Raw genomic sequence first — 14,739 nt, forward strand, 5'->3', positions numbered from 1 at the left:
TGGGCCTTCGGAGCATCTGAACACACTTGCGTGTTTACCCGACGGGACGAGCCTCCTCTGAGTGTTCTCACACCCGCGGAAAGGTCCCCCCGTGCGCCCCGGCCCGTTCCCAGCGGGAGGGGCTGGTAGGGCGCTCGTTTGCCTACCTGGCGGCGGTTCGGGGGAGGAGCGCTGCGTGCTGTTGCTCGGCTAGAATAAATCCCTTGGCGCATATGGGCCAGCAAGAGGCGTTATGGGCACACTCTGAACCGTAGTTTGGCCACTGCTACCCTGGGGAGGGCATCTCTTCTCTTTATTATGTTTTCAGAGACTCTCAGGCCCAAAATAAATGTGCTTGAGGGCTCTAGAAGGTAAACTATTCATTTGGACTGGGGGAAGTGAAGTTCATGCTCAGCTTGACATTTCCGAGAGCGCCTTGTCGTCAGCTCTGGGGGTGCCAGGCTGGGGGAGGGCGGTGGTCGGTGCCGAGCACGAGAGCCCGGATCGGTCCTGCAGGCTGGCCAGGCCTGGGGAGCACCTCCACTTTGCCTCGTTTAAGCTCAGGCTGGGTGAATTTGATGCCTCGTTGTCTTCCGAGCCATGATTTAGGCCGAGGTGAGTGCAAACTAGACCTGCCCCGTATTGTGCTGGCTTTTGCTTGTCCCTACACGGACAAGTCAGCCTTGTGGCAGGTGAACAGTGGCGAGCGGGGGGAGTGGGGGAGGCTCTGGGTCCCAGGCTAAAGGCATGTGATCAGAAACAAGATTGAGAGTGAGACACAGAAATGTAACTCGGGGCAAGTTTTAAACCTCTAAGGGAAGCTGAAAAGATGGCAGAACTCTGATGGCCTGACCTTGTCCCTGTGTAGCTGTTTGATCTTGGTCACTGGGCCTCACTGGGCCCTCCTGTTCCTTGACTTTTAGATGAAGGATTTGTTTTCCATCTCAAGTCCTTTCTGGCTGTGAAGAGCCTTCAGGGCATTGCAAGGCAGATTTTGAAAGAAAGGTGGGCCTGTGCCACTGGGAGATGAGGGGCAGGCTTTAAGATTCCACCCTTTCATGCAGGGGAGGGGCCCCCACATCTCTGTGGGAAACTGGGCTGTGGGCCCCACATGGCCTCTCCTAGCTCACGGACGGTTGGCCTGTTACCTGTGTTCCTCCTGAACCCGGAGCTTGTCACTGACCCTGGGAGAGTTAGCTTTCGTGCATAACAAACCAGTGCAGCCACTCGGTGGCTTTCAAGGATGCCATTTATGGGTGCTCATGAGTCTGTGCACATGGCGATCTGGGCGTTCTGATCGGGGGCAGGCTTGGCGGGTTTGGGCTGGGCTTGAATGTGTGTTGCCATCGGTGGGCGGCTGGATGTCTGGGATGGCCTCACTCACCTGGGTGGGAGCCGGCTGGGGTGGTGGGGATGGTGGGGGGAGGTCTGTATTTCTCATCATCCAGGAGGTTAGCCCTGGCTCGGCAACATCATGGCTGTAGGGTTGCAAGAGCGGGAGCAGGGGTGTATAAAATCTTTTGAGGCTAATTTGCTATATTCTTTTGGCCAAAGCAGATCATTGGGCCAGCCCAGGTTCAAGAACGGAGCAAACCATCTACCTCTCGGTGGGAAGAACTGTAAGACTTATGGCCATTTTTGCAATCTGTAGACAGAAGGTGCCTTGAGTCTCCTTACATGACACTTCACGCTTAGTGTTCATCTGTATTTTTCAATTTGTGAAGTGCTTCCCCAGACAATTTTATTTTCCAACAGCACTGTTTGCTATTTGAAGGTACTGTTGGCTTCATTTTCGTATAAGGCAGCTGAAATTAGAGGCTTGGAGTAGTCAGCTGGGGTCACAAAGCTCGGGTGCCTGAGAGTGGCATGCCCAGCGTGCCTGGCGTGCGGAGTGGACGGTGCAGACGCTGACCGGCTTCCCAGGCTTTCCTTACCCACACGTTCTAGGCAAGGGGGGTGGGGATCACTCACACCTGGTGCTCTGTCCTGGCTTCCGACTGTCTCATGGCAGTGGCTGCCAGGTATGTGCCCAGGGGAACTTGAACTCGTTCCCACCACATATGGTTATCAAATTAGTCAGCCAGGGTTGATGCTTTCAAAGGGCTGTGACATTCAGAGGGCTTTGACTTGTGAGAAGCTTCCCTTAGGGGAGAAGACTTTCCTTTTTTTTTTTTTTTTTAAAGATTTTATTTATTTATTTGACAGAGCACACAAGCAGGGGGAACGGCAGGCAGAGGCAGAGGGAGAAGCGGGCTCCCCACTGAGCAGGCAGAGCCAGGGCCTGATCCCAGGACTCTGGGATCATGACCTGAGCTGAAGGCTTTCCTTTAACGGAGTTGTTCAGACTAACCTTCCAACTTCTTTCAGATTCCCAAAGTGACCCCCTCCTCTCAACTTCAAAAATCTCTAAGCTCACAGAATGAGGGACGTTTCTGTTCCCTTGCACAAGGCTGACTACCGAAGCATCGAGTGTGATGTGACCGCCTATGAATGAGTTGAATCTGGGCGCGTGATTGAGAGTCCTGGTCATGGGCCAGCTATTGGGGTTCACAGCGTTGGGTGCTGTGGACCAGAGGTGCGTGCTGAACGGATTTCTCGCCGGATATTGACATCTTGCTAGTATTCGTCTTGAGAACCCTCTGTTGCAGCTTTTCAGACTCAGGGCGACATTTTAGAAAACCACTCCCGTTGTGACATTTATTTATTCATTCCCTGCCTTTTTCTTCGGGTGCTCGTGTGTGCTTGTTGAGCCCTTTTGTGATGGGTGGAACCCGGGCGCCTGCAGCCAGAGCTGCTCTGTCCCCCGGGCCCTGCGTTCCCTTGGGCTCCTGGCGGCCCTGGTGAAAAATGAGCCTCCTCACTAATGCTTCAAACCCAAGTACAGGTCTGTGTGCGCCCTGCTCCCCAGGCCGATTTCCTGTGCCGGCTGTCACAGTGTCGTCCTTGAGACTGCTGGTCTCTGGGCTCAGCCTCTTCCCCTCGAATACCTTCCAAACCACAGAGGTTGTATTTACTTGTATTTAGTTATTTTCAGAGTCCTTTCAGATCTCTGGTTCTGGGAGGGAGGTCAGGTCGGTGGTATTTCCATTTTACGGGAGAGGAAATGGAGACATTGTATGATCGGCAAGTTCCCAGGCAGGAACCATAACTCGGGTCTCCTTGAGAGCCTGGTGGCACTTTGTGACACACGGAGAGGCCACTCCCATGCTGATTACACAGCCCTCTGTAAGGGTCTCCCTGTGCACGCTCCTGCCTTCAGTAGTGAAGACAGTTTTGATTCTTGGATTCAAGTGGGTAAATGAACCTTAGTGATGACACTTTTTTAAAGTGGTGACACTTTTTTTTGAATTCATGATCAAGCTAGATAAATGAGGCACAAAAACCCTTTTTGGGGGAAAGGGAGGAGTGACTGTGAAAGAGGAAGATAGAGATGAGGCATATGAACCAGCTCCAGGGAGATGAGGTGCAGGGAAGACCTGATGTTGGCCAGTTCCTTCCCTCCTTCACTCGGCGAATGTTCATTAGCTTCTACCATGACTAAGGAAGTGTGCTGGGGGCCGTGAAGGACACATCGCCTACGGGCTCAGCCCTCAGAAATCCCAGAGTCTGGGAGAGGACTGCAAACATGGGAACACAGGCTAAAGGCAATGCAGGCCTTAGTTGGTTAATAACATGGGGCAGGAGGCGAACGCAGGGAATGGCATGTGGGGCAGGAAACAGGAAGTCTCTGTGAAGTAGGTGGCCGCTGAATTGCTGACCGTGTGATGGATGGTCCATTGAGGCCCCTGTGTACGTTACACCTCTTGACTCATTGTGTTTTTTTACCTGTCCTTTGTTCGTTTATTGAGGCACGATTAACAAACAGTGTTATGTTAGTTTTAGGTGTACAGCACTGATGCAACAACTCTCTGCAGTACTCAGCGGTCCCCGTGGGAAGTGTAGTCACCATCTGTCACCACACATTATTACGGTGTGATTCACTATACTCCCTGCGCTGTACTTTTCATCTCTGTGACTTATTTATTTTATAACTAGAAGTTTGTACCTCTTAATCCCTTCATCTATTTCCCCCAGCCCCCCGCCATCTCTCCTCAGGCAACCACCAGTTTGTTCTCTGTGTTCGAGAGTCTGTTTGTCTTTCTTTGTTCATTGATTTTATTTCTTAAATTCCACATATAAGTAAAATCATACGACATTTGTCTTTTTCTGTCTGACTTATTTCACTTAGTATAATGCCCTCTAGGTTCATCCATGTTGTTACAAATGGCAAGATCTCATTCTTCTTTATGGCTAATATTCCATTATGTGTGTATGTACACACACACACACACACACACACACACACAGTACACCTTTATTTTTAATTTTTTTTTATTTTTTAAAGATTTTATTTGTCAGAGCGAGTGAGTGCACAAGCTGGGGGTGCAGCAGGCAGAGGGAGAAGCAGACGCCTCACTGGGCCAAGAGCCCAATGTGGGGCTCCACCCCAGGACCCTGGGATCATGACCTGAGCTGAAGGCAGACGCTTAACCGACTGAGCCCCCCAGGTGCCCTTCACACTACACCTTTATTCATTCATCCATCAGTGGACATTTAGGTGGTAACTTCTATACCTTGGCTATTGTAAATAATGCTGCAGTGAACATAGGGGTGCACATATCTTTTCAAATTAGTGTTTTTGTTTTCTTTGAATAAATACCCAAAAGTGGAATTACGGATCATTTGATATATATTTTTTTTAATTTTTTGCGTAATGGCCATACTGTTTTCCACAGTGGCTGCGCCAGTTTGCATTCCCACCAACCGTGCACAAGGGTTCCTTTTCCTCCACATCCTCGCCAACACTTATTATTTCTTGTCTTTTTGATTCTAGCCATTCTGACAGGTGTAAAGTGGTATTTCATCGTGGTCTCATTATTTCAGGTCTTCTGCCAACATTTAATTGGATTATTTGTGTTTTTGGTGTTGAGTTGCTTATTGACTCATTTAACCCTTAAACAACTCTGTGAGCTTTTGACACACGAGGACATCAAAGTACAGAGAGGTAAAGCAACCTCCCCGATGTCACTCAGCCAGTAAGTGGCAGAGTCTGTGCTCTTCTTAACCACTGCTGATAAGATGCAGGGGTGCAGAGATGTGGGGAAAGGAATTCCACAAACAGAAGCTCGGTCTGGAATTACTGCCCATGAGTCCCACTGCTCACCGTTCCCAGGCCAGCTTCCTTTGTGAGCTTTGCTGGGCACTCTGAAGAGCTGCAGTGCGGGGGGACTGGCGTGGGGGTGCCAAGGGGGTGGTCTCCAAGGTTGGCAGTGTAAGTCAGTGATGTCAACGCTTTTGTCCTCCATTGTCGGGACGTGTTCTGTGTTTGTGCTAAAAGGTAGCAGCAGACCGATTCTCAGCCACTTTTCCAGTTCTTTATGGCATGAACTGTGATAAACTTTAAAAGATATTTAAAACAGTAAAGGTTTTTTTTTTTTTTAACACTGAAGACTCTAGGAGTGAGATGTGGAAAGTACTATAAATGTCAAGAATTTTTAGTACTGCAGTTAAGCAACACTCTTCTCAGAGTGTTGAAAAATGGGACTGAATTCTAAAAAGCAGCCAAAATAATGAAGAACTTGAATGTAATGATTTATAAAGAGTAGTGAGACTGTTTGAGTAGGGGCAGAAGGAGGCATAAATAATTCCTATGAATATATGAAGGCTGAAGATATTTACGAATTAAGTAGTCAGGAAAGTTGAACCATTTTAATTAGTAAAACTGATTTGATATGGAAATGCAAGTCATTTGAATATGTTAACGTTTGGGCTCATCTCATCTCAGACCTGTGTTATTGAAACTGAGATGGAAACCCCTGGAAACTTTTCTTAAAGGGAGGCTTCCGAGCCACTTGCTGCCACTAGATGCCCACGGTTATGGGAAATTCCCGGTCTGGTTGGTCTTACCAGCACCCAACTTCCTCTCCATTATTTCCAGCCTTTAAAAGGCTTTTTCCATTCTAGTCTCCAAAAAAGGCCAGAGGTCCCGGCCTCAAGAAGCCGGGGTTCCTGAGGGAGCCCTCGAGGCCCGAGCTGCAGAGAGCTTGGAGTGGCTTGTTTAGCCCGGCTTGTCTCCTGCAGCTCTGCTGTGTGATCAGGGCTTGACTGGCCAAGGTAGGATGGTTGCCCCAATACCAGGACGTTGGGGAGAGCAGGTGGAGCCTCTGGACTCCCCCAAATAACATATAGTGAGTGAAGTCTTCCCTTGGTTGATGCGGTGGCATCATTTTTTCCCTTCGCCGTGTCCTGGGCATGAAGCATTCCTCATCAGCCTATTTTCTTGCCACAATTCCTGCACGAAGTTCCTTGCACAGGATTCGGGATAAAACTTCTATCACATGCCCCGTGCTGGAGGCTATCTGCTGGGCAAACGTGTGCCACAGGGTGGGTAGGATGCGTCTTCAAGGGCTGTGTCTTCAGACTTCAGTGACAGGGACTGAAGCCATGGCTAGAGAGTCCATCAGCCCCTGCCCCCAAACACACATACTTCACTTAAGAGGGTGGGTGTGAAGGACCAGGGAACGTCACCGTGACCATTTTCTCTCCGCTTTCAGATTCCATTCAGGATGCTTCCAGGACGGGAATCGGCAAGAACCTTTTGGATGGTCCCCCAAGAGTGCTTCAGCCCTTCCTGACAAACAGAGCCAAGGTGGCTGGGGTGCCCCCAAGCCTACCCCTGCCGGTGAGGAACACCATGCTGGCCGCTGCTCTCTTCCCTGAGTTCCTGAAGGAACTGGCTGCCTTGGCCCAGGAACACTCCATTCTGTGCTACAAGATCCTGGGTGACTTTGAGGACTCCTGTTGTTAGCTTTTTTTTAAAATAGAGGTTCTTGTTTTTTAAGGTTTTAGTGTCCCGACTGAATGTTAAATGCAAAGCTGCTTACAGAAGTTTCTACTTTGATATCTCCTGACAATACTTGATTTGCGGGGAGGGCAGTTTTCTGTACACGGCCTCTCTCTCTAGCCGGGTCTTTCCCCCTTACGTAGAATGTAAGTTTTATAAGCTGGTGGCTCCTTTGGCAGGTTTCCTTTCTTCCTCAAGGTTTTCAGTTATTCTCCCATCCCTCTGAGTCACTCATCTTGCAGCTGAGATCACACGAGGCAGAAACGGGTCCAGTGGTTTCTGGAAGTACCCATGTCAGAAGGCTGATACGCTCTTCAGCACACGGGGGATGCCCATTTGCTCCGCTGCCTTCGGCATCTTGGCTCCATTTTATAAAAGGGAAGAGTAAAGATGGAGCCCCTCTTGCCTCCATCACATAACCACATATCCTCTGTCCCTTTGCATTTGACTTCCGAGATCTGCACTCTGCCCAACGTGTTGCCTTATGGTGCAGGCAAATCCACTGGTCTCAGCTCTCTGCCTCGGAAGTCAGGTGTAGTTGTGGAGAATTTGGAATGCAGGGAAATTTTCTTGTTGCTTGAGAGCTTTCTTTAATCAGTAGATCACTACCTAAACACTGGAAATGGCCTTATTTTAGTAAGATTTGCACAAAATGAAATATACTTATGCAAACTGTTACATTGGTTTTTAGGAGTTTGAGCTGATGAAGAAAGCAGGGTATCATATACTTCTGTATCATTATTTTTTAAGTGTTTTATGAAAGGCAAACAGATTAATTTGTGAAGCTATTTCACAGTGGGTTTTTGGGGGGTTAAGGGGAGAGTATGGAGAGGGGGGGGAAGGATAAAAGTAAACTAAATGCAACCTGTAAAAATACTGGCGATTATTTTAGATTCTGTTTGTGTTCTCTCATATGTTGCACTTTGCAGAGAAATAGGAACTGTACAGCCACTTTGGGACCTGGGATGTTAGTGCAAACAGGTCACGGGGAGCCTTGCAAAGCCAAGTGCCTGCCGGTGACTCACTGCACACAGAAATGCTGCCTGCTGAGTAATGGGGTTCATTAGAAGGCCCCAACATGATGTATTAGTGCCTCTGTGCTGCTTTGCAGCCTGCTCCAAGAGGCGTAATTATACTCAGCGCCCATCTCCTTAAGCCACCAAGAGGGGGAAACACACAAAATCACTACGTTAAAAATGAGACCATAAACAGCTGATATTTGTGGATATTCAATTCTGCCCCCCTCTATTTTGGGCAGGTGAGAAGCACAAAACAGGGGTGGACCTCCCTGTTTGGAGGGAAATTGGAAGTCCTGGCTCTCCTGGTTTTCTTTGTGGGCAGGGCTGCTGAGCCCTGGGGGCAGGCCTGGGTGTGGCGTTCATGCCTCTGGAGTATGGGTCGGGTTTAATCAGGCGGCTCGCATAGGAGGGCAGCGGGGGACAGAGTCACATCTGCGACCCTGCAGAGCACAGGCTGCCTTTCTGCCTTGCACGGATCCTGGAACAGCTTGGTATTGAGAGAGAGCCAGCCCACGGAACGATGACCCCAGGAGACCTGGTCTGGGCTAGGAGGCTCTCAGCAGCCAGCCTCAGTGTTTCCCAGGGCAAGCAAGAAACCAAAGATACCGACCTGTTGTCTGTTTCTGGCTTCACATCCGTCTGTCTTGAGAAATGGTTTGCCCCGCTGTGGTACAGCAGTGGGAACAGTGAGGCCCAGCAGACTGGCCTGCTCGTGGCTTCCTGGCGCTCACTTGTATTGGCAACCCCCCAGGTCTCCCCTGGAGAAGAAGGTGACTTAAGGTAGAGAAAAAGGAACAGGAAGATGGAATTTAAGCTGTAATTTATTTTTCTCTAGCTTTGTTTTGCACAAGTATTTATCATCCAGTTTGGACTTACCAGGTACATAAAATACGAAAGTCACATCTGGAAGGTGTATCCCTTAGCTTTTTGATGTGATGTACACTTCTATCCATTATCTGCTGCTGGGGTCGATTCTTCTTCAGTCCATGTTGCTTTATTATAGACCACCACAGTCCCCTGTGTAGAAGGTGCCCTTTTAGCAAAGAAATTGCTTTTGTGCCGCCTAGCATTTTTTTCAAATAGGTACTGAGCTAAACTTCCCTTAAAGGGGGACAGAGATGACCAGTGTCTGGGGTGGGGGGCAGGAAAATTAACTCCGAGGGTGGGGCGCTGGTAGCAAACTCACATGATAACCCTATTTGGAACTGGGAACTGGTTCATCTTTCTGAATCCAGTAGAGGCCTCCTCCAGAGTATTGTGTTTGGGGGCTTTCAAAATGAAGTTGGAAATTGCACCTGGAAATACATTATGGAGAACTGGAAGACCCCCCACGGTTGAGGGAAACAGCCAGGTGGCTTAGGTAAGGACGGTTCAGGGCATGGTGTGGACAGACTAGAGGAGAAACAGCGGAGTCCTGAAGCGATAATAGAGAAGAACAAGTGCTGAGGGGTTCGGAGGAACGAACTTTTAGGCAGATATGAAGATACTCTACAGCAGGTGGGTGATGATGGGAACTCCTTGGTGGGAAAAAATCATGGTAATGAAGCAGAATATTCCAGTCAAAGTAATAAGTGAGGCCCTTAGAAATTAATTTTTGTCATGTGTTTGGAAAAAGTCTGTAAAGATACTGGTGTGCTTTAAAATGTGGTCCCAGAGTGTGGTCACTGTTTCACACTACAGGCTCGCGCTCAGACACTGTGCTACTTGCTGGAAGACACAGTGGACACGGACCCTCTTGCCGCAGCCCTGAGGTTGGCGTCGCGGTGTCTAGCCTGATGGCCCTGGGCAGTGGAAGCAACCGATGGTTCCTGGAACCTCACATATAAATTTCAATTCATAATGCTGGGTCTGAGATAAAGTTCTAGATGGAGTGAATTTTATGATTCAGAGTATATTTGAGCAATGGGATATTTAAAATTGATATTTAGAAATGACCAAGTCAATGTTTTTAAAATTTCAAGCAAAGAAATTCCAGGTGAGTTTAGCCTAAAATACAGTTTCTTGGCGGGGGGTGGGGGAAATTACAATTTCCCAGCCATGAAATGGGGATGCTGGAATAACCAGCTAAAGAGAGGTGATTTTCGTAATCTGTAGATACTTCCTTTCCTTGGTATTTAGAGGAATCGTGAAATTGCTACCCTTTTATCTAGTGCTGTCTTGGAAAATACTTGGATGTATTGGTGGGTTGGACCTGAGGTCTCTCTCATGTGTAGGGAGGATGCATTCAGGTCTTTTTTGGGTTCTCAGGACCTTTTCCTTAACAAGTGGCTTTAATTTAGGTCAGATGTAGTTGTTGATTTCCAGTCCATGGAGACATCATGGAGCCAAGGTGTTGTCGGGAGAGCATCCTCTTAGGAACAGAATCCAGAAACAGGATACGAGAATATTTGGGTTCCATTTGGGCAGCCAGTGGTACTCAGGGTAGAAAGCTGTCTGGACGTCTCTGAATGGGCTTGGTTGCCATGGTCATGTTGAGTTGACGTGCAGCTCTGTTGCGAGGTTCGGGGTTGCAGAAGGGCTGCGTATTCTCAATCTGGATCCGTGTGCGCAGGTCGCTTTCGTGAGGGCAGTGCTGCCCGGCCGGGGTGAGGCGTGTCATGGGTGTGATGGGAAGTGGGTGCAGCACAAGCTCTGGTTCTCATTTAAGGGCAGTTCAGTTTAATGGCTAATTACCGATCCTGTATTTCCTGAAATGGCTGTCAAGCTTGCCATTTTTATGCAACAGTTTATTGCAGGACAGCTATCACTGCACGTGCTACTTCAAGCCGCGGGCCCCGGCCGGGTAACGTGTGGCCTGCTGTGAAGCCCAGCCAGCTGTGCAGTGTTGGCTCTTCCCAGAAGCAGCCGTCCTCTAGGTGGCCGGGGCCACACCAGCTCTAAGTCAGTAAGAGGAGCTTCTCAGGCCCCTTCTCGCTTCAGCCCTCATTCTATAAATCACACAGCACTCATTCTCCATCAGATCGCAGCTTACAACAGAACGCTGTCGAACCCGTTTATACTCCATCCTAAATCACTTCATCGAGGAAGCATTTTAAGAAAATGGGAGTTGACTTTTTTTTTCTCCCTCTTTGAATGACCATCATAAACCTAAGGCTTTAGACAGAGCTCTCTGGAAGACTAAGAATTGTTTTCGGCATAATTTTGCCTCAGTAAATCCTCTCCACATTCAGGCATTTATTAGGCCATTCCTAGTTTTGGAGGACAGATTACCCTGGCCGCTTATTAACTGGGTAGACAGGGCTTTAGTGAAAGATTTTTGGTGAGGTTCTACAGGGAAGAGGACAGGGACAAGGCTTTAGTTCCTTGATGTCTGCACTTCGGATCCTAAGACAGATGATGATTTTAGCCAGGACTACCCCTTCCTATCCCATTGGGTCATTGTGGATTTTGTTCCCATCTTACGACATGTGAGTAGACCTAACTCACTGTCAGCCACACAAGTTACAAGACTGCCCCTAGGCTCGATCAGTATGCGTTGGAGGCGTAGTTCAGGCATCTTTTGGGGAGTTTGGATTTACTATGTCATTTCAGAACCTGACAAGGGTGATGGAAGCTCTCGGGCCAGATTATAAATTTCATGGAGCTGAGGCTGCAGAAGTCTGTGCTTCTGAGTGTGTCTGCTGACTTTTTATCGGGACAAGTCTGCAAAAGGCCTGTAACAAGGCCCCTTTTTGCCCTGGAGATATTTTTAAGAGGGAATTTGGTGTTGATCTTACATAAATGATTTTTGCTAAATTGTTTGACTAAGGGAAGCAACGAGAGGATTTCAGTCAGATTCTATCCATCTCTCACTTTAGGGTCAGCCATGTTCACAAATAATCCATGAATACATTTGTCTAAGATCCGCCAGAGAAGCGTGGCAGCCGTTTTCATGCTGCTCTTGGTAATGGGTAAAGAACATGGCCTTTGAGATAGACTTAGTGTGTTTTTCCCCCAATAGTCACTACGTAGAATCCTTGAAGAGATGCAGCACATTCAATAGAAATGAAGAGACGATATCAATTGTGGGTCATTCCCATAAGCTGTGTATTGAATTAACCAACTCAAAGCTCGAGGAGGGTGTGTACTTTGAAAAATCCCACAGCCTTCTTCCAGATAAGCAAGAACTACAGAAGTGTACGTGTGTAAGCTCAGCCGAGACAAGCTAAACTTGGTATAAATAACAATTAGAGTCCTTTTCCTGGGCATGTTTACTTTGAAAGACAGGAACAGAAGTTCACGTGGATGCATAAGCCTGGACAGAGGCAAGAAGCTCCTTCCTAGACGCAGATGTCCAGAATTTAAAGGCCTACTGGTTGGCAGCACCAACCTCTCACACCGAAAGGCCCCACAAAAGGCTGTCCGCTAATTTGATCAACGTTCACTAGAGTTATTCTGTGCCAGCTAGCGTGCCCAGTGTTGAGGCTGGCATTCCTAGCCTCCCACCAGAACCAACCAACCAGCTTCCTTTTCAACTAACAGAACACGTGGTTTGGGCATGACCAGGTAGAGCTGGTTCATGCCGACCTGGGGAAGAGCCAGTTTTCCCGCACGTTCCCCTCCCAGCCTATAGGTGTGTGGATTCCAATGACAGATGGCAATGGCTTTACCGAGGACACCAACTCCTACATTTTAATGAGAGTTTCATTGGAACCGCAAAGAACCAGACTGAATTCTCACTCACGCAAAGGGATTTAAAACTGTATCTGATTGAGGCCCGTTTATGAGCAGAGCCATACTTTGTGAATTTCTGACATCATTGTTATGCAAACATATCTTTTGAATATATAGTCAGGTTCCAAGGAAGATATCTGAGCTGTGCTTTGATTTTACTTTTTCTATTAGCAGTTGTAACAACATAACTGTCCCATTTTCAGGATTTCAGAAGTGGGCATTCAAGACCATGGGGCAACTGTCAGAGGTCAGCAGTCCTCACAAAGATCAGGTGTTCTCATGATGGCATTTTTCTCTGGAAATGATCAGTCCAGAGTACACTTTACACGGACATAACAGTTTTGGTAAACTGTCTTCATCCAGCTGCCTCCCCACCCCAATCACCCAATTAAGCAAGGCCTTGATTTAAAATGGTCTGGAGAAATCCCCCAGTGGCTTCTGTAAAGTTTGACGTCCAAGAAGCCAGCCCTTTGGTGAAAATAGAGTTTGTAAAACAAAACTCAACCCTATTCTTACAAAACAATGATCCTGCCAGAATCCACTCTCAGACTGTCTTTGCCCAATTGTAATTCAGACCTGCAATGTGAGGAGAGAGAATGGACTCTGCCTTTCTCTCTAGAAAAGAAAAAATATCTTACTTCCAGGTCCAGTAGTTTTCAGTATTGGAACAGAATGAGTAAGGACCACACGGCCTCCTGGGTGAGGGAACACCTTCTCTTAGTCACTCGTTGTTCCTGAAAGTTTTTTTTTTTTTTTAAATCTTACCTCTTCACGCTTGTCTGGAATAAACAGCACAACTGGTCTCCTTTCTGTCCCTGCGTCTTTCTCGGCTGGGTCAGAGGGATGCCTCGGTCACACTCTGAGGTAGGGAGGTCCTGAGCCACAGCCAGCAGCTTGAGCACCATTCACTGCTACACTGGCCACGGGGAAGGCCACAGGGAAGGCCACGGCAGCACCGCCTGTGGGGAGATGCTTGGACTCTCCTTAGTAGGCTAGGGAAGTCCATGTAAAGAGACTCCAAAGAGTCTGTTCTTCTGATGCCAGTTTGACATGTGCTTGTAAAAAGCAGTCTTGGCCGCTAAGTGTGGGGATTCAGAGGGAACAGAGGTACGCAGTGCATGAAGGATTGCTCCGGTGCGGGGGAAGGGACACAGCATTCCTGTCCCGAGCGCAGGGGCGAAGGCAGCCCAGCCTTCATGATGATGTTGTTAACTGTACCACAATTACTGTTAAAGGTCAAGATTCTGATGTCCTGGCTTATAATCTTATTCTTCCCAGGCAAAACAAATCAATTTAATGTTACAGCTTTTTTTCCCTTTCTTTGGCCTGGGGATGGGGTGGGGAGGGAGTTGTCAACTGCACATTCTTTGAAGTGTAAGTTAATTTTTTATGTGATATTTCAGTATATATTTTATTCATTAAATTTATTTGAAAACTTCTGTTTATGTTTTTTGTTTTTTTTTTCACAAAAAATTTTTCATTTAATTCTCAGACCTCTACCTTCCGGGATCCCTAGGGAGCTGAACGGGCAATGTCACTTTTAGTCTGCGGATGAGGGAATGCCAGTAAGACTAACACCCTCCTTCCCATTCGCACGAGGCCTCCTGAGACAAACCTGTGTTTACAGCGTGTCAATTCTGTGGTGGTTTTTAGCTCCACTCCTCTACTTTCAGGTCTAAAATACTGCATCCCAACAAATGAAAAGTTTTCTTAGAACGGTGACAGCATCTGAAACAGGTCTCAGTTAGTTCCGAATCATGAAGCACTGGAACTGTGCTATTTCACCCGCACTGCAGGTGGCACCATCTCCGGGTCACAGTCACGGCCGCTCTGCTCTCCCTCGGGCACAGAGGGACCCAGAACGGCTCATGACGACAGCTTCTTCTCCAGGATCTCCTTTATCACAGTCGGGTCTGCTCGGCTCAGAGTCGCTTTTCGGACCAACCCAATCAGTTTGTTTATAGCTCTGGAGTTTCCCCTCTTCACGTCCATTACCTTTAAAGATAGAAATTGTTTTAGAGGAGAAGATAATGACACTCATACTTAAAAATGCTAGCTTAAGGTTTATGTTTACTAAAACTTAAGTTCAGTTTCTTTTTTGTTGGCATTAGATATAAAATGAGAAAAAGAAGAAGGAGGGGGTGAGCTTCTGAGGAGGTCCCTGGGCTCCTGTCACAGGGGATGTCTGCTACTCTGCCTTTTGAG

The 14,739-nt window shown here is 47.8% G+C and overlaps 2 protein-coding genes across 13 annotated transcripts in view; one reads left to right on the forward strand and one right to left on the reverse strand.

Moving 5' to 3' along the window:
• Window positions 1-13,973, forward strand: part of FHIP1A (FHF complex subunit HOOK interacting protein 1A) — a 241,748-nt gene extending 227,775 nt beyond the window's left edge. For all 11 annotated transcript variants that reach the window (XM_087866512.1, XM_087866513.1, XM_087866508.1 and 8 more), the window contains one exon: window positions 6,573-13,973. In XM_087866512.1, coding sequence (XP_087722638.1) covers window positions 6,573-6,738 — 166 coding nt within the window. In that variant the 3' untranslated portion in view covers window positions 6,739-13,973. The remainder of the gene's footprint in view (window positions 1-6,572) is intronic.
• Window positions 11,891-14,739, reverse strand: part of GATB (glutamyl-tRNA amidotransferase subunit B) — a 91,433-nt gene continuing 88,584 nt past the window's right edge. For both annotated transcript variants that reach the window (XM_045798838.2, XM_045798837.2), the window contains one exon: window positions 11,891-14,529. In XM_045798838.2, coding sequence (XP_045654794.1) covers window positions 14,401-14,529 — 129 coding nt within the window. In that variant the 3' untranslated portion in view covers window positions 11,891-14,400. The remainder of the gene's footprint in view (window positions 14,530-14,739) is intronic.

This window comes from Ursus americanus, chromosome 13 (assembly GCF_024610735.1).
Source record: "Ursus americanus isolate L20-20 chromosome 13, mUrsAme1.1.p, whole genome shotgun sequence".
Taxonomy (NCBI): domain Eukaryota; kingdom Metazoa; phylum Chordata; class Mammalia; order Carnivora; family Ursidae; genus Ursus; species Ursus americanus.